At 29.1% G+C, this 24,207-nt stretch overlaps 1 protein-coding gene and 1 non-coding gene across 2 annotated transcripts in view; both read left to right on the top strand.

Moving 5' to 3' along the window:
• The window catches only part of LOC100166594 (band 7 protein AGAP004871), a 28,512-nt gene extending 5,359 nt beyond the window's left edge, over positions 1 to 23,153 (top strand). Inside the window, exons 2-7 of the mRNA XM_001943778.5 lie at positions 17,174 to 17,283; positions 17,386 to 17,458; positions 17,528 to 17,610; positions 21,195 to 21,454; positions 21,535 to 21,715; positions 22,753 to 23,153. Coding sequence (XP_001943813.2) covers positions 17,174 to 17,283; positions 17,386 to 17,458; positions 17,528 to 17,610; positions 21,195 to 21,454; positions 21,535 to 21,715; positions 22,753 to 22,905 — 860 coding nt within the window. The 3' untranslated portion in view covers positions 22,906 to 23,153. The remainder of the gene's footprint in view (positions 1 to 17,173; positions 17,284 to 17,385; positions 17,459 to 17,527; positions 17,611 to 21,194; positions 21,455 to 21,534; positions 21,716 to 22,752) is intronic.
• On the top strand, positions 14,176 to 14,249 carry TRNAI-AAU. The gene has a single exon. It is a non-coding gene; the product is annotated as a tRNA-Ile (tRNA).
• Positions 23,154 to 24,207: the final 1,054 nt, after the last annotated feature.

Here is a 24,207-nt window from a genome sequence, read left to right as displayed (position 1 = left end):
TTAAAAATGAGTGAAGTTATACTATAATGCAATTTTTAAAATAATTATACAACTATTACAATTACACAATTACACAATTAAATAATTTAATTTTAATTATTTGATTAGCTATTTATACTAATATAATAATTAATTTAAATGTTGTAGCTGAATTCAAATTTTAGGTACCTACAACATAATTATTTTGTCTATATCTCTTGCTGACAGTTATTGTGCAGGTGTTTTATACATAAAATTAATAAAATTATGCTACTTTTAAAATTATTTTACTAAAAATTTGATTTAAAAAAGTCTGGTCAAGTAAAACTACAGTCTACAGACTACAGGTATTCTGACATTTTGTAATAATGTAATATGCCATTTTTTTGCATAACACTTTTCTGTATACCTACCTAATAATATGAAAAAATATTAGTAAGACGTCTATAAAACATTTTAAGACAGTAAAATCAAATATTTACTAGACTACCGCTATAATATAAGCATCAGCTAACATATTTTTTTGAAAAAAAAATTTAGGCCCCAAATTAAGATTTGCACATCAGCCCCGTAATGTGTAGTTGCGGCACTGGCAGATACCTACCTACTTCATTACCCACAAACCACAACTGTGGATAAAGGGAGATTCACACCATATATTCAACTATGTGGTATCGTTTGGTAATTGTGGTAACCATGATAATTTCACACGGCACGACGAGGTATGAAACCCCCTTAAAGCTATCGGATGTCGGTTGTTAATATATCACGATTTACGATTTAATAAAAAAAAATTACAAGTACGCCACACACCTGCAGTATGTATATTATATTATCTCTATGTATTGTCAGGGCCGTCCCGAAGAACAATTTATGGGGGGGTGGTAGACCTATTAACTTGCCGACTCAAAAATTTTTTCTCGCTTCGCTCGACAATTTTATATTATTTTGCATTAGGATTTAAATTAGAATTTTAAAAACATACTATATACAGCTTTATTTAAGGGCCTAATGTAGCGTAGAATGGTTGGCCGTAGTGACTACTGTCACTAGCACCCGGATGGGTGATCACTCTGGTTTCTAGCGATGAATTCTCACCCCACATACACACGTGTTCCTCAACCAACCAACAGTAATCCCCCCCCCCCACGAAATGCTAATGGTCATAGTTCCCGAAGTTAAAGGTTAAGACCATAAAAGAAAAAAAATAGCATTATTTAGATCTTGAGCGGAAATGATTCATTGATTTATAATGATGTATGTGTTTTTTTTTATTTGTTTATTATTTTTTTTTTGTCATCACTTTTTAAGACAGTAAAAATATGCTTAGAATTTCTTCAAAAGTATCTTTTTTGATGGGAATGTGAATCTAGTGGTACTCCGGAGGGTTAAAAATAAAAAAATCCAAGAAAAACAAAACAATTTAAGGAAAAACGGGAATGTTTATGCAAAATTAGTTTTCGACAAAATCGATCTTGGTTTTTAGTGTAACTTTAAAACAAATTACTGTAGATACATGCATTTTTAACTGAATGTTTATATTAGCACTTTCTTTACATCATAACATTTTGAAAATATTATGACGTTTTGTTTACGGATATTTTCAGTTTCCAATTTTTAAAATATTTTGTAATAAGTCAATAGAATACCTACGGGCTACGGATTACGTGTTGTACAGTCCCGCAATACACTGATAGTAGATATACTCGTCTATTTTTGGAATTTATTGTATTCGAAATGTCGTTGACGTCATTTTAATCAAATATCAAATATATATAATATGTATTTGTATATTATACAAATATTTTTTTGAAAATAATAAAAATACTATTAAATACTGACGATGCCGAATTGCCGAAAACATTGACCAAGTGCCAAATTTGCCGACTAAATATTTAAAAAAAATCTTGAGTGAAGGGGTGAGACACCCCCCCCCCCCCAAGCCCTCTCAAAGGACGGCCCTGTGTATTGTCTTCGTCTTTCAAGCGCGTAGATAGAATACATATATTCAGCTGATCACATTTAGTTTCGTTAGTTTTAATATAAGAGTGAAATGTGAATATTATTGGACTATTGTCTAAATTAAAAGTAACAACAATATCGCTGTTTTTTCGCAGAAGTTATTCTATTCATATTTTAATTTTAAAGCTATTGTTTGAACATTTTTAAATATAAGTATAAGTATATAATGGGTATATCCTAGTATATCCTAATACTACATTATAATATAATATTATATAAACAAAGAAAAGCATATATGTATTTATTTATATTTATATTCTAGTTACAGGTGTGTGAGAAATGTGTATTGCAAAATTAAAATAATAATATGTAATTTATATGAAATTATGAACTATTTATAATGAATTTATATTTCAAATTGTGAACTCATGGGCGACATGTGCAACAACACAAAAATGTTCCATAGGGCCCATTATCTTCTTGAAGAATAAATAAAAAAAATATATTAATTTAAATTTTAGATTTTGATTGATGGAAAATATGTACATACCTGTATACTATAGTATATTAAGGTCTATGGTATCTAAATATATTATTATTATTATAACATGATACTAGTATACTAGGTAGGTACACGTTCAATGTGTAAAAAAAAATAATTAAATAATCAAAATAAATATAAAATTATAAATGAAAATAATACATTATTATATGTCCGTCGTAAATTATTCGTGTGTAAAAATGAAATGTTTTGCGACGGCTCGGTTTTACGTCCGCATCCGCCCTCTGTTATATTATCTATCTCAGTGGCTGTGTTACATCATATATCGTGCATGAAACACGAATGCGTATGATAAATAATTACGACTAACTTCGTGAGTCATGATGTTATGCGTTTTTCTATTCGCATAGTTTTGTTAATGTTTACGAAAAACGTATTAGTGGTTAATTTGTCATAATTTGTGTTATCATTTCTGTATAATAACTTGTCTTGGACTAAATAATATGAGAACCGACAAAATTAAAAAAAAATCTAGAGAATATTTTTTTTTATTTAAAACATATATTTACAATCTATTTTACAATAATCAGTAAGTATGATGACAAAGTTTATATAACATTATAAAATATTCGAATAGGAAGACCCTCAGTAGTGTCACCTGACCAGAGATTACATTAAGTTATTGTTACGTTAGGTCATAAGTTATGACTCGAGAATATTTAAAAACAAATTACCTGTTAGACATTGCAGGGTGTATATTATACGAACTGATTGGATCTCGTTCAATTAGTAATTATAAACTCAAATGCAAATTCTTGCAAGTGCCCAGTGCCAAGTATACTGATGTTTATTGCTTTTCAAAGATATTCGATATAATAAATTATAATTTCAAATTTGTTTATTTTTAATAAGTAATTACCTACCATTAAATAAATAGTGTATGTCATGGAAAACACTTGAGGGGAGGAGAACCTTGAATCTTGATTACTTTTTAATGTCTGTAAACGTAGAGGTTGATTAATAATAAAGATTAATCAGCTGTTGTAGGTGCTTGATAAATAAATATTACATTTTAGATTTTAAGTGGAACTCATAATTATATCTTACAACTATGTATGTTTTTATTTTCTTGTGTCTGCTATCATGTTGGTAGTACTAACAATGCTTCAATCTTCAGTTTTGAGGGTATCTGGTATCAAATTTGGTATAGTTGATACTTTATAAGAAGGGGATGGAAGGGCAGAAGGAAAATATTTAATTGGGAAAAACTGACGTTTCAATTGAAACCCGTTTTTGACAAAATGTATTTTAATTTATTGTGTTATTCAAAAATGAATAACTTTAATAGAGACTTGAAATTTTAACCAAATATTTAGATTATAATTTTATAGTCACGATATAAATACATTTTAGCTCTTTTTTGTGCTATTTATAGACAGTTGGCATTTTTAAGTTAACTTTTTTTATCGATTTATGTATGATTTATCTTTGTATTAAATTTAACACTTCTGTTGCAATTGACTGACTGTTGCAGTGACCTACTCAATGACGAGATTCGACGGTTTTAATCCAGAAACATTTTCAGTATTATACTTAAATTAACATTTTCAAAGTATGGTAAAATGTTTTGGATATGTTTTAGCTATTTATGTGACGCATTTGATGCTTATATATATAATATATATATTTAAAGCGTTTTTCGATTTACTTAGTTTTTGTTTCTATAGGGTGAAATACTTAAAAATGTAATACAATAAGATATTAAAACGACAAAATAACACGATTTTTGTTATTTTATTATAGCTAAAATAATGTTGTTGTACCTATCTGTATTGAAACTATCAGTCTTTTTTTTTGTCATGAACAGTCTTTTAAACAATACTTTTATTTTGTATTCGAATAAATGAGTTTTAAAGTATTCCGAATACATATTCGAATACATTAAAATAAATATACTCTGAATATATTATACGATTACTATTCAAAGAAAAAAACTACTAGAAGAACTATTGCTTATATAAGTTATAACTTATAATTTTCCCGATTTTTAATAAAAAAAATTTGTTTTGTCACACTAATAAACTAATTTTCGAGTTCAAAAAAAGTATTTTTTAATGAATAAAAAAACACAAAAAAATAAAAATATTCAGAATACGTATTCGAATATTTATTACAAAAAGTATTTAAAATAGTACCTATTCGAGTATAAAAAAGTATTTGAATACATTTATTCGAATACTTTACACGACCTACTCATTACTCATATTATTATTTAATATTTTCTATACAGTATATTTGTATAATAATGAATACTTAGTATTACCTACACAAAGATACCTTCAAAATATTCATACTTTAAGCTATATATAACATGAACTTATTCGTGAAATATTACGGTATCAACTTTTATGCGATATTTTGGCAAAAATGCGGTCAATTTCTGAATCAAGAATGTGCTATAGTTATAGTTTATACTATACATGCGAGCTACCTATTTAGTCACAAATTTAATAGAGAATAAAGGCTGATCGACACTCAAAATCGTTCTTCGTGTAGATTCAATGATTGTTTTATTGGATCCAAATGTAAAACACCAATATTACAGTTAAATATTCAATTTCGAGGTTCACTACCGAAATATATTATGCAGCAGAAGTGAGCTCACCAGTTTATTTTTTATTTTTAATTATCTAATCGATTGTTATTTATTAGCTTTCATGATTCAATACGAACACATTTTGTTTTCAAATAAACTACTATTACTATGCATAACAATAATTGATGTACGTATAATATATATACCTACTACCAACTCGTCTAATGTCTACACTATAGACTATAGTACACATCAATGTCTAATGTCTATGTATAATATGACTATATGAATATATGATACGGAACCGTCGGAACCTTGTTTGGTTTATGAAGTTATACAAACGTTGGTTGTATAAATAGCATTCGGTATAAATTTGAACCTTACCGAAAGTAATAAAGTCTGTTAGTTTTGCCAGATATCGTCAGTTAGCACCCTCCAACACTTGTGTCTATGCCACATTGTACCTATACAGTATGTAATATAATTATATACAGAGTGATTCATCAGCCATACTCACCCAGTCGCTCCCTTTTTCTACTTCAATAATGCAGTTATTCAAAATATGATTTTTGGAAATTTTAAAATGAATAAATTCATTATTAAACGAAAGAATGGGGTTGAGAATGCTTGATGAATCACACTGTATGTATACAATTTTATTTAACATTTATGTCAAGGTTGTTAACTTGTAATAACAAATATCCGTGTGCAGGAGAATATTGTCCTTCGCAATATTTGATGTACCGTGTCGTCTTTTTGCAGTCTGTAGTTCATTCGGTTTATTCGAACACGAATTATTGTGATGTCAGTATCATTTTATGTTGTGTAAGGCGAAAAAATTTAAGATAATGGGTATCATTTGTCGCCCGTGCTTGAAACAATGCACAGTGGACAATTAATTGCATTGGTTTATTAACTAATCTATAATGATTCTGCACGCACGTAACTGCATATCATACAGGTTCGTCAAAATAGAGAGCCTATAGTGTTATAGATTATGGTAATAATAATATTACTTTTTTATTACCAAACACGGTGTACCTATGCGTAATATGGCTTAATAATAATATAATTTAGGTACTTATTTAATCTCGTATATTATAATTTATAAAGTAATCTTCGTGATCAAACGAAATAATTGCGCTTACGTTTGCAAATCACAATTATAATTTTAGTCAGATTAAAATAATTGGAGTAATTATTTATCGTTTATTATTTATTGATAGAGTTTGTGCTAAGGAATTTTTATAATTGCCCAGTATAATTTTGTACACGTCATGTGATTTTAAAAATATTTACTAAACAAGTATAACAACAACCAATATTCAGAAAACTAAAAATTAAATGCATAATATTATAATACAGTTAATACTATAATATAATATATAGCTATTTATAATACAAATTACATTTTATCACAGATTAAAATGCATTTTTTTCCTAAAGCTTTTTCTTGGATTGAATATAACTGTGCTAAATTATAACCATGGTTGCATTGTGGTGCACCATAATAATAATAAAATAATTAGTACCCAATATTTGTATAACAACGGAATGGAATAATGTACACAGGTACTTGGTACAACAAAAATTAAGAGCATAAAATTGTTTTGAATTCAAACAAATAAATTGTATATCTAATATGTTACATAAAATTATGAAATGTAAATATCGCCGAGAACTCATGTGTCCAAGTGACAACTGACCAAATATATATTTACAACTGCCAATTTAAATCAAAAAATTAGAACTATTCGTAGTGATTTGAACCAGTGGTCAAATTGGGGAAGTGGGCGGAGGTCCTCTTAAATTTTTTTATATTTTAAGAGCATCCCTTCTAATTATTTTCATTAGAATGGGGGAACGGAACGTTTTATTTTGTTAAAATAATATTGCGTAATTTTGTAACTTTTGTTTCGTAAAGTTGTAGCCTGTAGGTACTTGTTCAATAAAATATTAAAATTCAATTTAACGATTTTTCTTTACCATAACACGGTCAAAAACATCAATTAAGATGTACCTAGTAATATCTTAGTCCTTGATCAAAAGTCTTTTATCTATTTATTGATATTATACAATTTTGAATTTTTGATTAATTACCTAATTAGTTAGAAATGTTAGAATATACTTTTATGTAACTATTAATTTTATGTTAATAAATGACAAGTAAAATAATATTTATTGTAATACCTAATTGTCTTAAAACGTTACTAGTACTTATTGCCGTATATTGGCATATTATATTTCAACTACCTATTGATGAAGGGATGGTTGGTGCGTGTGATTAGATTCCCACGGGTTAGGTTGAGTTTGATTATTATAAGGAACGATAATTTCTTTCAAGTCTGTGAGTTTCCTTTCTTTTATTTTTTAAATTTTAACACTGGTTAAAACTACTTAGCATAAGCTCTGCTTTTATATGATAATGATTAGGTACTTATTGTTATAACTTGTAAATATTACATAATATTATACATAGGCGGAAATCCAATACAATTTCAGAAGGCTAACATTATTAACATTAATGTGATTGGAGGGGCTTCGATCCTACAAAACCAAAAAAGGAGGGGGCTTGACGGATAGACCCCCTCAATCCCCCTCCCCGATTTCTGCCAATGATTTTATATCATAATATTAACTATTATATTAGTATACTTATTATTCAGCCATTTTTAAATTTGGCGTGTGACACTCAAAAGTTAAAATTATATCTAAATAAGGACAAGATTCTATACAAAATAATAGCAAATAAATTCTATATTTATTCACAAAAAATTATTTTGAAGATATTCATATTATTCTACTACCTATTCGAAGTGTTGAAAAATGTATGTCACGTTGACACACATAATACGAGTATACGACTATACTTACGAGTACCTATCAATAAAAACAATAGGTGCATTACCTATTATTATTATCGTATGGTATTATAGACAAGCATTATAACACAATAAAATTATTAACAAATAAACTTTGTAAGAATAGAACAAAATAATAAAATAAAGTAGTAACATATAGTATAATATAATTAGTCAGTAATTATGGTAACATGGTAACTTCTATGTGGTAGGATGATTTTCTATAGGGGAATATCAAGTGATCTCAACCAGGTTAGAGCTGCATTCGAAATGTTGTGGATGTCGGCAATGGGTTTATTGAAAGCTCGGATTGGGCAATGTCTTATTATATGTTCCATTGTTTGAGATGAATGGCCACAGTCGCAAGCAGGGGAGTCTTTCAACCCCCATCTGTATAAATTGTCTCCAAAAATTTACAATAATTGAATATTTATTATTTGACTAATGTTTGATATATATGTTTATAGGTACACGTTTTTTTTTTCCATACACAGTTACCCACACTAATTATCATATTATACACAATATAAACACGACCTGCAGAACGCAAACACATAGAAAATTGCCTATAAATCGAACTCCTTAAAAACGGTCGGTATCCAATCCCCTCTAAAGTTGCATGAAGTTGCCTCCTCCCACAACATTGCCATTTTGAGTTCAATAAAAAAAGACAGAAATTAAAAGAAATTGAAACATTCTTTTTTGTAACACCAACACGTACTACGTACCATAACAACGTTGCCAAAGTAGAAAAAAATTAAGGCGACGATGGCATAGGTTTAGGTATAGGGCATCGAGTATTGGACATTGGCGAGTTTGTACATTAAGGGGTTTCGCTACGGTCATTATTTAAGGGGCAACATTTAGGAAATTTCTAATCTTGTCATAGCCGCCCGGGATCTATGTGTTAGTTGTAAATGATTATTAGTGTGAGTGAAATTAAATTCAGGTATCCTCTCTCGTACACGCATGCACACGTCAATAACTTGATGACCGTCACGACTACACGAATCATACAAAGACATACATTTGTTTTGACAAAATTAAAGTTAGTTAACGTAGTCTGATTTTGATTCTGAAAAAATATTTGAATTCAGCAGAAAAATGTCTGCAGATCGTACGAAACATTTTCCATTTTAAATATTAATTTTAATTTTAATTATGATTCAAAAAAGTTGATATTTTCAAGTTTTCAATTACAGTTCACAATAATATGAAATTTAGTTTTTAGAAAGTGCTTCGTAGGATCTACAGAAAATTTTCTGGTGAGATCAAATTTTTTTTCAGAATAAAAATCGGACAAGGTTAGATCCTTCATTTTGTTAATACTTTAGGTCTTTTCAGCTAAAATTGACGGCAGTTGCGAGGCCCCTTAATAGTTGTAAATCTCAAAGTCTAGACGAACAAAAAATAAGCGATTCAATAACATAAAATCGCTGTGTAATTTCAATTATCACTTATACTTTATCAATAGGTATATTATTTTTTTCAATAGTCTGAAAATAGTCAGAGGTTATACAAACATCACGATAATAAAGTATTATTTATAGTTTCAGATGATCCATAATAGAGTGTATAATTATAGGTGATGTATGTACCTATGGAAAAAAATCATCCATATTATTTTCTCAATCGTAATGGTGTAACGCGTGAGCTATTTTTTTATCAGATTAATGTTTTTTTATAATTGATTATAATATCATGAATATAACATTTAAGCGGAAATTCGCGTCAACCACTCTTATTCAGTTTAATACGTACCTAAATAATTTTCTTGCCAACAATATTGCTCTAAATATTTTTATGTAGTACAGGTGAACATCAAACGAGAAGTGTTAAAAATCTTTGTGATAAATTGTAGTAAAATATTAATTTTGTATCATAATTTAAAACTATAATAACATATCATTAATATTATGAGTGTTCGGCATGGGTTTATTGATAGGTACTTAATATATATTATATAATAATACAAAATATAAATTAAATAATTTGCGTCATAATTGTTAATTTATAATAAATCATTATAATATTTAAAAAAATAATATATTAATTATAAATAAACGTGGATTAAACCTTTTCAAATAGTGAACATCTATTACTTACTTTATTCATCTTTCCTAATAGCGTATGTATACATTTTTAATAAATTAAATTAAAATTAAATTATTTAATAAAAAATAAAAAAATATTAACTATAATATACATATAACGTATTTTAAAAATTTAAAAAATGAAACTTATACATTTACTTTATTACATTGCGTTTAAAGGAGAGGGGTACAATTTTTTTTAATGCGGGTACAAATGGATACAAATCGGGTACAAAAAAATGAGTTATGTTAGGGGAGGTTTTGACGATTTACGGGTGCCACGACGACGTACCTTTTATTTATGGTCTTGTTATCCGCGCAACTTTCCTGTAATCTAACCTCTACGGATACCGAGGAATTACTCTATACGATTATAAGTTAATATAATGTTAGAACCATCTCAACGGGGGTTAACATTGTCAGCCATTCATAGAAAAGTGTCTATTGATCCCTAAAGAATTCTTTATTACATGTCTTAATAATCAAGAAAAATTGATATACTTAGGTAACATTTAAAAATGACAATAGATTTTTGTCAATTTGTGTCATAGTGAAAATAATATTTTTCTACTTAGATTTAATGTTGGTATATTCAATTTTTATTGTGGGCAAAGGAGCTAAAATCTCGTGGAAATAAATTTTTCCATCATTTCCATTAAACAATTCTGAGAACACCTATGGATTAGTGAATAGCGATGGGTGTATAAACATTTTACGATTACAAATTACAAGTTATTCAACATAGAATCACCTTGACCTATTATATTCATAACATTAGGTATTCCTGTAAGCTCCATTACAGCTCAGACAAAATATGTAATCATAAAAATTCGGGAGGGAAGACTTTTCCTCAATCACTTTGCAGGCTACAGCACTTTCATGTGCCGTGAATTGCCTCTCTAGATAAAGTCTCGATATCAATCTTATGAATAATTGTATGTAATTTTTTTTCTTCTCACTCATGTGCCGAAAGTTTAATGTTTTAGTGCCCGTTGAAGCGTTGAAAAAATTACATTTTCAGTAAATGTTTTTTTTTTCCCAATCAGTGGGGTAAAAGTGGAAATCTCCATTCCTTGCTACACAGCGGTTGGAAAGGTTTAGGTACTGTCCAAATCAGATAATATACATGAACGGGCGATTACCCGTTTCCGTCAATTTATATACTATATTATGATCAAAATGTTATGAAACAACTAAAAATCAAAGAAAATTTTTTTTCTATTTATTTAACACGGGTTGTATAAAATCTGCACAGTTCACCGCAGTTCACAAACATAATAATATTATATAACTTAAATTGTTTGATGTTACTATTATTATACCTATACCTAGTTATTAATGTTTTCGCGGAACTATGTTGAACTTGAACAAATAGAAAAAATATTATGTTATCACCTATATAGTGATTTTTTTAATTGAATTATTAATTATTGTTATATTTTTTAATAACATTGTTATACTATAGACAACGGAAAATTAATTTAATTAAAGGTTTTAAATTAATTTTTTTTATTTCAACATTCAACATATATTATATATATAAATTCTAATTCATTACACACGTAAGTACTTGAAAAATCAAAACTTCCTCTAAAAATCTGAAATATAAGTATAATATTTTTTCCAAAACGGGTATACAATGGAATTCAAACCTCTTTTAAAATTTCAGGAAAAGAATGGTTATGGCGAAAACAATAAGTACTTGCGACTTGTCACATGCCCCATAGGCCACAAACTTATCAACACGTTTTATTTATTGATTATTTTATCGAATACTAATTGGTAGTGTAGCTTAGTGGTTTAGTGTTCTATATATATATGAAACAGTTTAGCGAATTTAGATTCCGAGAACAAGGAAAAACAAGTTACAACTGAATTCATCGTGGATCATCATAATAATTATGATTATTAGGGCTGGAAATTGCCTGGAATAGTAATGCTATAAAAATATGGTTTTATGTCCCAAAAATCCTAAAATGCTCTTAAAAAATATGCAAAATGAAAACTTCTTATTCTGATTCAAAAATACATGGACCGCGTATGTTACAATACGAACATCGCCTAGCTGACTTTGGAAAAAAATGCAAAGCCCACCGAAATCCCATCTTAATACATCGAAAGGGGCGGAGACGGTAGTGCAGGCGCTACAAAAAAAGAAGATATATCTGTGGCTCGCGGCACAAACGTCGTCCGAGACTGAAATAGCTCACTTTCCGTCCTTGTTGGAAACAATGATGTACAACAGGTATATATTATATTATTATTATATACTATTACGCGTCCGGTGACATGAATTACCATCAAATGTCGACGTTTCATAATATAATATTATATTTATGAGACTACCCGTGGCCGGGCCATGATGACACGTGTCAGTCTCGTAATACATTTCAGTTTTCAATACATTTACGACACGAGTACCTGCATAAACTTCGTCATAGTTCACTGTTCAATACCTATATAATCTATATTATTTTGTATATGTTATTTGCGTGTACTTATACTTGCATACACGTGTACCCTCCCGTACGCGTCAATTCGTCAAATGTTTACACAGCACAAACGATGTATAACATTATTATAATTGTATTTATATGTATAAAATAATATTATGTTAAATTATGTCATAACTCATAATGAATAGATCAAAGGTTTGAAAATTGACAGAACGTAATCAAATACAATTACTGGCGGCCGTGAAGACCTTTAAAACCGCACGAAATATACGCTCACGCATGTACTATAAATCTATTATAATATTATATACGATATACCTGTAGGTATAAACAGTGAAAATCGGTTATGACTGCAAATTCGTATAATATGTGAATATTAATTTGTTTGTTGTAACGAATTATTTCTTGTAAGCGATTTCTCAATACATACATATTTTATGTAATTCCATACAAATTAATAATTTTATTATTTAAATATGTTTTCATACCAATTACTTTTTTCCCATTAAAAAAACATTTAAAAATATAAACGGCAAAAAACCGTTGTAAAAGTTAAAATATAAATACATTTATATGCTACAATTGCAGAACGAATAACATCAATTCTGTAGCTGTATAGGTAACAGGTAACTCGAAATAATACGAAATAATAAAATAAAATAATTTAATATCCTACATTTAAATTTTAAGTATTAAATTATAGGTACCTACATAAGTTGTTATCGTTGTTACTGATAACAAATCGATTATGGGACTATAGTATTAACCTAATTTATACAGAGAAATATTTTTTTTATAAGATATAAACTATAACACGATCAGTATAATTTTCCTGCCGGGATATCACCTTTCACTATTTTAGAAGTATATAACAGTATATATTTATAATAGCGAAATGTGTGAAAATCGACTTTGTATTATAACTAAGTTTCACTATAATAATATAGGTACCTATGTACATAAATACATAATATATATAAACAAAATATAATGGTTACAGTTTTAATTTTTGATCGTTTTTGTTATAGCCAATCGTCAAATTGTTTCCCAATTACAGCTGGAAGATCATTGGCGCAAATTGAGAGGGACTTGGGGGGCCTAGTCCCCTCCAAACTTAGCCATAGCCCCCCAAAAAACATAGGACATAATTTTAAAATGCTATATTGCAATGGCCTGCTTGCCTTTAATATATATTATATTCAGCCCCCCCCCCTCCCCAAGTCAAAAGTTGAAATTGCACTTATGTGGAAGATCCTTGTAGGTAGGTACCTAATAACAACGATAAAAGAATAAAGAAAAAAAATTAGGGAACTCACTTTGCTGTAGATTTGTTATAAATTATAATATTATGTCAAGTGTAGGTACCTCGTCATTTAGTACAGGTACGTCACTGCAGCAGTGGAGTATTTATAGGGGGGGCACGGGGTCCGGACTTCCCCCCATTGGGCCCATAAATACCTATCTAAACATCCAATATATACATTAATATATTATTTGGCGAAGCCTCCTACCTCAATTCCTAAATCCGCCACCGCAATTGCAGCAAGGATGTCTCAAATTTAAAGTTGGAAATAGAAATTTTACTGATTTAAAATATGTTGTCATTTTACAATTATCATCTATGACTGACACAAAAAAATAAATTAAAAAATCACATTATTGTCAAGCATTAGGTTACGTTCATCGCTCCGCTCAGAACCAAATAATAATCATACATTGCGCAAGTGGCCCATTAGCTCAGTTGGTTAGAGCGTCGTGCTAATAACGCGAAGGTCGTGGGTTCGATCCCCCCATGGGCCAAATAAATTTTTGCATGTTTTTGTTATTTTTACACCTCAACTAATTACATTTAAATTTAAATAATAATATAATTATTAATTAAATTACCAAATTCATGTCAAAGTGGATATGGGTGGATTCTTCATCATGACTTTTTTTTTCTCTATATTAATAAAGTTATGGCACTTTATTAAAAGGACACTCACAGAGATTTATTGTAACCGTGACTCCGTCTTACAAGTGTGTAACATATTATCCAATTTATAACGCTCAACAGATCACGTTTAAATTCATTAGTTGATAAATCAGAGTGAATCGATTTATTATGAAACTTGACGGTAAGAGCATATCTGCGTTTGTGTGGGTATTTACGATAATTCAGTTTCTAAGTGAGATATGAGTATTTTTAATTTACGCTATATTATTATATGCGCAAAACTTGCTAAAAAATTAAAATATCGTAAAAAAACTAACATACCAACACAGTTATGTTCTTATATACCATCAAGGCATCAATATAGTTATAATAGGACGATTTTCACTCAAATTTTTAAACTAACGAGGTTAAACGTGATTTGTTGAGTGTGAAATTGCTATGTTATTTGTAGACGGAGACAACAAATGCCTATGTATAAGCGTCCTCTTAATGATTATTTCAATAACATATTGTAACAGATAGTGAAATAAAAATTAATCATAAAAATAAAAAAGCAGAAAGTAGGTAACCACTCAGTGGCGTAGCCAGGGGGGGGGGGGTTTGGGTGTTTTTACACAAGTTAAAAAAAAAAGAGTGAACTTCTATTTTATCCAGAAAAGTAACCCGGATTTTATGGGTTTTTTCAAAAAAAATTAGTGTGTTTAACCCAGAAAAGCAGCCCGGGTTTTTTCGGGGTGGGCTTTTTCGTGCCAACCCTGGTTTAAACTATAATTGACATCTAGATTGTAAATTGTACGAATGAATGAACATCAGTAGGTACGTATTCGTTTATCACGGTGTTCGCATATCACGTTATTCGTTATTACTTATTTAGTAACCTAGTATTGTATGCCAGTATATTTAAAAATTAAGTTGTTATTTATTTATTTATCAGGTTTGTGTACCTACTTACTTTTTAGTTTTTTATTAGTAAAATTGCAATATGTTTTATGATTTTTCAAAAATAATATAAAAATGTTGCTACATAGTACATATATTTAAGCATATTTTGAGAATTTTGACTGCATATTTCGATAATTTTTAGTGTAACAAGTCAAGTTCTGAACCCTTAATTTATTTATACACAAAAACTGTAAAAACTTGGTTTTAATCTATACTTAAAACACCTCCCATTTCATAATCCTAGCTACGCCACTGTAACCACCCTTCTGTGCAGTAGTGCAGTAGGTGTCGAGTCTTCATTGAGTATTTGAGGCACAGTAATGTATGAGTTCAGTTTGATTTCAATGATAAATCACTAGGTACATAATATTATGAAAATAATTCTGAGCGGAGAATCAACCTTTATAGCCTAAAAACATTCAGGTATGATAGTTGTTGAAACCGTGACAATTAAAACATTCTGGATTTTATTGAATTCGAATACTCAAATATTTTATAAAAAAAAATGTATATGTACATACAAATAGGTAGGTAGGTAGGTAGGTAGGTAGGTAGGTTATATAGAACGAATATTATAAAACAATGTGGGTATAAAAAATGTATTATTATAAATATTTTTCATATATGTTATTTTAAATGTATACTCGTTAAGGTCGCGATGGTTTTTAATTTTATAGCCATTGAGATTAGAATCGTTTTACAACACATATAGAGTAAATAGAAGAGTTATTGATTTTATTTTGTACCTATGATAGGTATTAGGTATTATTTTTTATAAAATATAAAAAATTTAATCGATAACTCTTTTACACGATAGGTAATTCGATTAAATGTTTGAACTTTTTAATGCTCGATAATTTGAATTATTTTCCATCAAAGTATATTTTCATATAAACATCATCACATATAATATTATAATTAGAGCGCGGATTCCTATGCAATTGCATATTTTTTTCCTTTTAATATTTTTGAATTTTTGTCAGTTATCTCCACGAATCATCATAATTTGAAGGTAATGGTGAAATTATTTTTTGCATATTTCTGCATATTTAAAGGTTATTGCATATTGAAGCAAAAATTTAAAAAATGTATAAAATAATATTTTGTCAAGTAGAAAAATTAAAACTAAATTTTATAGTCACTAAATAATAATTTATACATATTATATTTATTTATAATATTATAAGATAAATAAATAATCGATTACGACATAAACTTAATCGCTTTTGCTGTGTCAGTCGGTTATCGACATACCACTGGGCACTCGGTTACATCGTTTGTCGTTGTCTGTAAATAGTGAATATGCCGAAACTTGAAATGCATATGATTATTAATTTTAATAATAAATTAAGTTGTTAAGAAAATTTCCTAAATTTTTTTTTTTATAGGCGTTAAAGTTATTAATATTATAAGTTTTGTTGTACATTTTAAATGAATAAAAAATTCTTGCATATTTTTTACATATTTTTATTTTTTTGACTGCATATTTTTACATATTTTCATGATTTTGACTGCATATTTTTTGCATATTTTCATGATTTTTACTGCATATTATATGGCATATTTCGATACTTTTAAGTGCATAAAAATCCGCGCTCTAATTATAATTTAAACAATCGCGGTAGGTAGGTAATAGCTGTATAGCTGTATATAGGTATATCTATAATATAGATAACCATATAATTTAATTGCGTACGAGATAGATGTGCGTTATTTTGTTTTCCATCGATTTGTCGAAACGTTCGTTTTTAATTTGCTTCTATTCGGATCAGCGGGGGCTTACCACGTCGGTCATCGGTTATTTTATTATTTTTCGAATAATCATTTAATCCTTTTCGCCTTTCAGCCGAAGACAGCGCGCCGACCGATCCGGGCGTATGCGGTAAATTCATGACTGGATGTGCCTGGGCACTTGTTGTCGTCACCTTCCCGTTTTCTCTGTTCGTCTGTTTCAAAGTTAGTGCACTTAGAAGTCAAAACTTACGTCAACACGAACCCCGGCACTCTGTTGCACGATGACTGCAATATAATATATTTGTTTTGTATTGTCTCTGACAGGTAGTTCAGGAGTACGAACGAGCGGTAATATTTCGCCTAGGACGTCTGGTGTCGGGCGGGGCGAAAGGGCCAGGTAATATTATACATAAATATATAATCATGTTAAATTATTTACAACCAATGGGCGATTTTCTCTTTCCAGGTATATTCTTCATTTTGCCCTGCATCGACAACTATGCGCGTGTCGACTTGAGAACACGCACGTACGACGTGCCGCCACAAGAGGTTATATCGCATAATATAATATTATACTATATTATAAGTGTATATAGTTTATTATAGTGAATACCTATATATTATAATGTATATACTATAACTACACTGTATTATTAAATAGAGTATATATTATACTATAATATAGACTATATTCTGGAGGGGTGTAGCCCGTGGTTTTTCAATAATAAAAGCCAAAAGGTTAATATTTTACAACTGGAAATAAAAAAAAAATATAATTTGAAATTGAGAGAGGGGTTTTTTTAGGTTTTTTTACCTCTTGAGTGGATAACGTCAGTGAATATGGTAGACGTTGCAGTTAGGTTATAATAATAGTGGTTTTAAGGACATAATAATAATCACTGAGTCTCCGAGGTAACCTACTACTAATTGAATATTTGACATGTAGACATTTTAAGCCTTTCTAACACTAACAACTACATCACATATACCCTGTACCAAATAAAAGTGCATCAAATTTACGTAAGAAAACCGGTTTTGCCCGTGGCCGCCTGGTGCACTCTTATTTGGTACATAGTATATAACAATTAAGTATATATTAGAATTCATGTTCAAAAGAACCAATTTTGAGGTTTTTAGTTTTAATACTAGAGTCGATTAATATATTATCAAATTTAAAGATATATGAATTTTATCTAGTGCACCTCGTAAGTTTTTATTGATATTTTATTTTTTATTTTATGAGATCCCGCTTTAAACATTAAATATTAATAAATACGAGATGCACTAGGTATAATAAATTAATACCTTTAAATTTGATCAAAGTTCAATTCACTCTAATATTAAAATACACAAAATTGGTTCTGCTCAACTCAAATTTTATATTCTGTACGCATTTTTAAGGCGGAGCACGGACACAATACATACGCGGGTAGTGGGTTTGACAGGTTTTAATATATAATAGGAAACGCATACATTTTTGTTTCATATTTATATTCATAATCAGTAATTAAATTATATGCTATAAGTACATTTATGTGATTTTAGGGGGATGGAAAGGAAACATCAACGTCTTTACTATATTCAATTTCAAAAACAGACTTAATTCTAATTTAAAATAGAATTAACAAGTTAATGGTCGTATTAAAAATTGATTGTAAATACAAAATCATAACTATTAAGAAACTTTAAAATATTATGTTGCTTAAAAACCTAGGAAAAATCTTTTAAGAGAGTTATAACCGTCATGAGCATTAGGTAGGTCGTAGGTACCTACTGGGTCCACGGCTCCACCGTGATTTACTGCAGTACTTGTTTATTAAGAATTAAGATAAACCGAAATGAAAAATATATTAACTCCAACTATCCAAAGAATATTTGCACTATCATACCACCGTCCCAACGATATTGGCTTTATTCATTTAACTATCAATCGTTCTGGTTTTGCGTAAATATATAAATGTTTCCCCAAAATATTACTAACTTTTTCTAACAGAAACCATAGGGTAGGTAGTAGGTACCTATACCTTATATTCTTTTAAATTCTGAACGAAAGGCTAAATGTATTGATTTCCATTAATTTGATTTTATTAGATTCTGAGGGGAGCGAGGGAGCTATTGTTTGTTTTTACAATGGTGTTTATTTTTTTTTCCTTTTCTTTTTATTTTTTTATCCTTTATACAAAATTTCTTCCAGAAGTAATGTTTCAATTTCAATATATAGTAGGTTGTAGGTACCTTATCTTTTAGCAAATTGGATCAAGATGGTACTTTAGAGAGGTCATTTTTCGATTTTCTTAATCGTTATTTAAGATATATAGATATATATATAGATGCTTCGATCTTTAACTTTGGAGGTGGTTTCTGTTAGAAAAAGTTAGTAATATTTTGGGGAAACATTTATATATTTACGCAAAACCAGAACGATTGATATAGTTAAATGAATAAAGCCAATATCGTTGAGACGGTGGTATGATAGTGCAAATATTCTTTGGATAGTTGGAGTTAATATATTTTTCATTTCGGTTTATCTTAATTCTTAATAAACAAGTACTGCAGTAAATCATGGTGGAGCCGTGGGCCCAGTAGGGTCACACGCTAAACGAATACCATCTCAAAATAATCTTATATTATATAAAAATCTTGTGTCACAATGTTTGTCTGGGATGAACACCAAAACTACTGGACCGATCTTGATGATATTTTTTACACTGTGTGTAATTTGGTCCAATAATAGGCTAATTTAAAAAGGAAGAGGATCAACCCCAACGGGAATTTTGAGATTTCCGATGGAAATTTTTGTTTATAAATGGTTGCCATGGGTTTTTAAGCTATAATAATAATAATAATAATTAATAATAAAAACTATTTGCTTTACTTTTTAAATATAAATTATAGCATAATATCTTACTTTAAAAATGTGAAATGAAAATCTCTGTACAGGCTAAACTCTGGAACTACTTATCAGATCTTCTTGATTTTTTTTTAAACGAAAGAGTATTTCACGGAGAAGGTTTATATGAAAGAAAATTTTAAGAAAACCCACCGGTGTCCCCTGAATTTCGAATTATCGAGTGACTACTGTAATAATAATAATAATAATAATAATAATAATAATAATAATAATAATAATAATATTTTTTTGTAACCAATGGCAATGTGAATAACAAACACATGATTCAACAATTCCATGAAGTAAAATAAACTTTTTTTAATTACCGTGGAGACGGAATACGTGTTTAATCTTATATTTTATATATTATATAGATAGATAATAATTATAATATTTTTTTGTAACAAATAGCAACCATTTAAATAAACAAAAAACAAATAAAATAAATGTATTATACAAGGTAGATATATATATATATAACTATATATCCACCTTGGTATTATAATTAGTCAATCACGCATTTTTTACGTACGACTTTGTTTCATTGTGCCGATATTAGCAATACCATGCCATGACCAAGACAATCAATTACTTCACGAGAAAGCCGTAATGCAACTAAGATTCAATTATATATAAATATAAATGAATGTTTGTGTGAAGATTAGACCTCTGGGAAAAAGATAGGCTAATTTAAAAAGGGTTAAATTTGTTTTTTTTTAATTTTTAAAAAGCGTTACATTTTAAAAGGGTTTAATTCTTAAAAGAATGGTAATTTTCTTAGAAAAAATTGAAGAGTTGATTTTTAAAAGGGTTAATTTTTGAAAGGGGTAATTTTCTAGAAGGGTTAAAATAATTTACTTTTTTAAGTTAGGTTAGGATTTTGTATTAATTGACTATATTAATCCACCGTAGGTGGAATTAAGTGAAAACGACAAATTTGGTATAACTTTGGTACTTTAGAGTTAAATCATACACTTACGTACAAACAGCACGGGGTTTGGGATCTACCGCAGATAGATTGCCTACCTGATAATATACTGCTATGAATCAGAATTTTTAAACCGGACAACAGAAAAGTTAAGATAAATCATACACCGAATATTAAATAACGCATTGAACAAATTTGAGTCATATAAAAGTTTGTACATTTAACCGATAACGAAGTGCACGGGATCAGCTAGTATATCAATAAATATTTTATGATATGACAAACATCACCTGACGCGTATTGCACAATATTTAGGTATTGACCAAAGACAGTGTGACTGTGTCCGTGGACGCCGTGGTCTATTATCGGGTGTGCAACGCTACGATATCGGTGGCCAATGTGGCCAATGCTCACCAATCTACTAGGCTGTTGGCTCAAACCACATTGAGAAACGTCTTGGGCACCAGGCCGTTGCATGAAATTCTCAGCGATCGAGACGCCATATCTAAGACCATGCAAGTGTCGTTGGATGAGGCCACCGAGTCATGGGGCATCAAAGTGGAACGGGTGGAAATGTGAGTTCACTATTTTTCATTAATCTATATAAGAACGATTATGACACGTCTTATACGTGCACGTGTGACAAACATTTCAGCAAGGACGTGAGGTTGCCAGTTCAATTGCAAAGGGCAATGGCGGCGGAAGCTGAGGCGGCCCGAGAAGCTCGAGCTAAGGTCATCGCGGCCGAAGGTGAACAAAAAGCATCGCGAGCCCTCCGCGAAGCTTCGGAAGTTATAAGCGACTCTCCGGCTGCTCTACAACTCAGATATCTACAGGTATATATGATTTTGCTGTATTATACCGTTTATATTTTATACCATAATATTATAAAGTTTTAATTAATTATTTGTGTTAGGTATACGTATAATTATTTTTAATCCTTTTTTAAGTTTATTTTACGTAGCTGTGCCATATACGGATTGGCCTTCAATATACATACATTTTGCTACTATATAGTGTATGTTGATAATTCTGTAAAAACTACAGGTTTTTAATTTTCAAGGACTTAATGATATTTTTTTGTAAATATGGCTGGTACCTATTGCAGTATTAGTTTAGTTTTTGAAACATTAAAATAGACAAAGTTATTGCGTTTTAATATCATGGATTTTTATCTTGGTTCTTCCACTTATTTTTAAGTTAGGTACATATACTTTTGCCATTTGGGGGGGTGCCAGGATGGCTGAAATTTTTTTAGCTGTCATTGGCCTAGGCTTCATATTGATACTATGGCCTTGTCACCTTGGCCTTCAGTTTACCAATATTTAACTGTGTATTTTCCCTTTTGTTTGATATCCAATTCAAATATATAGGTAATTATTAACCAAATTTATGCGTTCAAAAAATTAAAAATAATAGAAGCTGAATGATAAGGTACTTACCAAAAATTTGAATATTTTATATATAATTTATTAATTTAGGGATATGTTATGTATGAAAGCTAATTATGTTTATGCAGATAACAGAATTTCTATAGTGAAAAAAAGAGAAACGATTGGCCTGGTGGTGGGAAAAATTGGTCCTTTAATTATTTACACATTCTTAAAAAAACTGAAATGGTGCCTCTGACTGTTGTATTTTCCTTAATCATTATTATAAATGTTTATATACATTTATATATATATATATATATATAATATAAATTGTATATTATGTATATAACCGTACAGTCGTAGGTATACGTATTGAGGTATAGGTACAATTCATAATATACCTATTTTGTATTTTTACAATTGCAATTAATGTTTTAAGATCATAATGTTAGTATTATTTTTAATAAATAATCATAAACATATTTCATTTTATTTTTCAGACATTGAACACAATATCAGCTGAGAAGAATTCTACAATCGTATTCCCACTGCCAATCGATATTATTTCATTTTTTACGAGACCAAGAGAACCACGAGAATCACGAGAATCGCGAGAACAAACGAAACCAGATCTGCCAAATCTAAGCAGTTAAATGTATACTCATCACACTCGCTAAAAATTAAATTAACTTATGTGAATCGATGTCATTATTCATATACATATAATGTTTATGAAACATAAGTATGTTTATTTGCCTATTTAAAATACATATTATGTATTATGTATTAGATAATAATATTATATCGACATGATATTTTTATTATAACTTATAACTTATAAGTTATACAACCGAGAATTCGTAATATACGTATGAATGGAAAATATTGAAATATAAAACAAATTTACCCATTATAGTAGTTATTTTATGAATAACTAAAATGTTTGAGATTTAAGTTAAAATATATTTAAACTATTTATTTTCCATAAAATTTAAGTTTAAACCCAATCAGAGTTGGGCAGAAACAAATCAAAATAATGAATAAAAAATAAAAGCATGAATAACTGATTTATTTATGAATAAAGAATAATTTTTTATTCTGAATAATTGTGGTATATTGAATAAAGAATAACATTATTTTGAATAGTTTTATTCGTGAATAAAACAATTATTCAGAATAAATATATTCGTTAAAACCAAGAATAATATTAATTTTTTTTTTTAACTTGTGTTTATTATACTAATCGCAATCATATGGGTATGCATTCTAGATATATTATCACCTTTAGCGTTTTTATCTTAATCTTGATAGGTAAACCGATAAATTACCAAACAAATTGTTATGTAAATTTCAGATAATTTAATATTTTAATAATAATGATTAAATAACAATTCAAGTAATAACAATAATAACAACAATTTTTCATAATTATAACAATAATCGCTATAGTAACGATAGTAACGCATGGGTATCAAGTATAATAACATTTTTTTTTTTAACTTGTGCTGATTTGTGAACAATCTTTAACAATTTTTTTTTAATTTCCATGCAACCCAATGGAGTAGAATATTTGGATCCCTTGATATTGACATTTTTTGGCTCGCATTTAACACAAGTAGCTATTACATTTTTTGAATCAGAAGAAACTAATTTAGAAAAAGTGCCATCAAGTATAGTAGCCATTGAAATTGATTCGGAAGACCGAGGTTTATCTCGGGAAATAGTATTGAGCTCCGAAAGTTGTATACTTTGAGATGAACATTGGTCACTTTCATCAGTTTCATCTGTATGAATTAAAGGATCACTGTCACTCGTATTACTTGTATCATTTATAGTTTTTAAACTCATTTTACGGACTTATAAATAATTAAAGACAAATTAGTATAATTGTGTCGAACGGTTAAATGCCTATACTACACTAAACAAAATCACAATTCACAGTACTTATATAAAAT

This window comes from Acyrthosiphon pisum, chromosome A1 (assembly GCF_005508785.2).
Source record: "Acyrthosiphon pisum isolate AL4f chromosome A1, pea_aphid_22Mar2018_4r6ur, whole genome shotgun sequence".
Classification (NCBI taxonomy): Eukaryota; Metazoa; Arthropoda; class Insecta; order Hemiptera; family Aphididae; genus Acyrthosiphon; species Acyrthosiphon pisum.
Note: the sequence above shows the minus strand (reverse complement) of the source record. Positions and strands in the feature narration are given on the sequence as shown.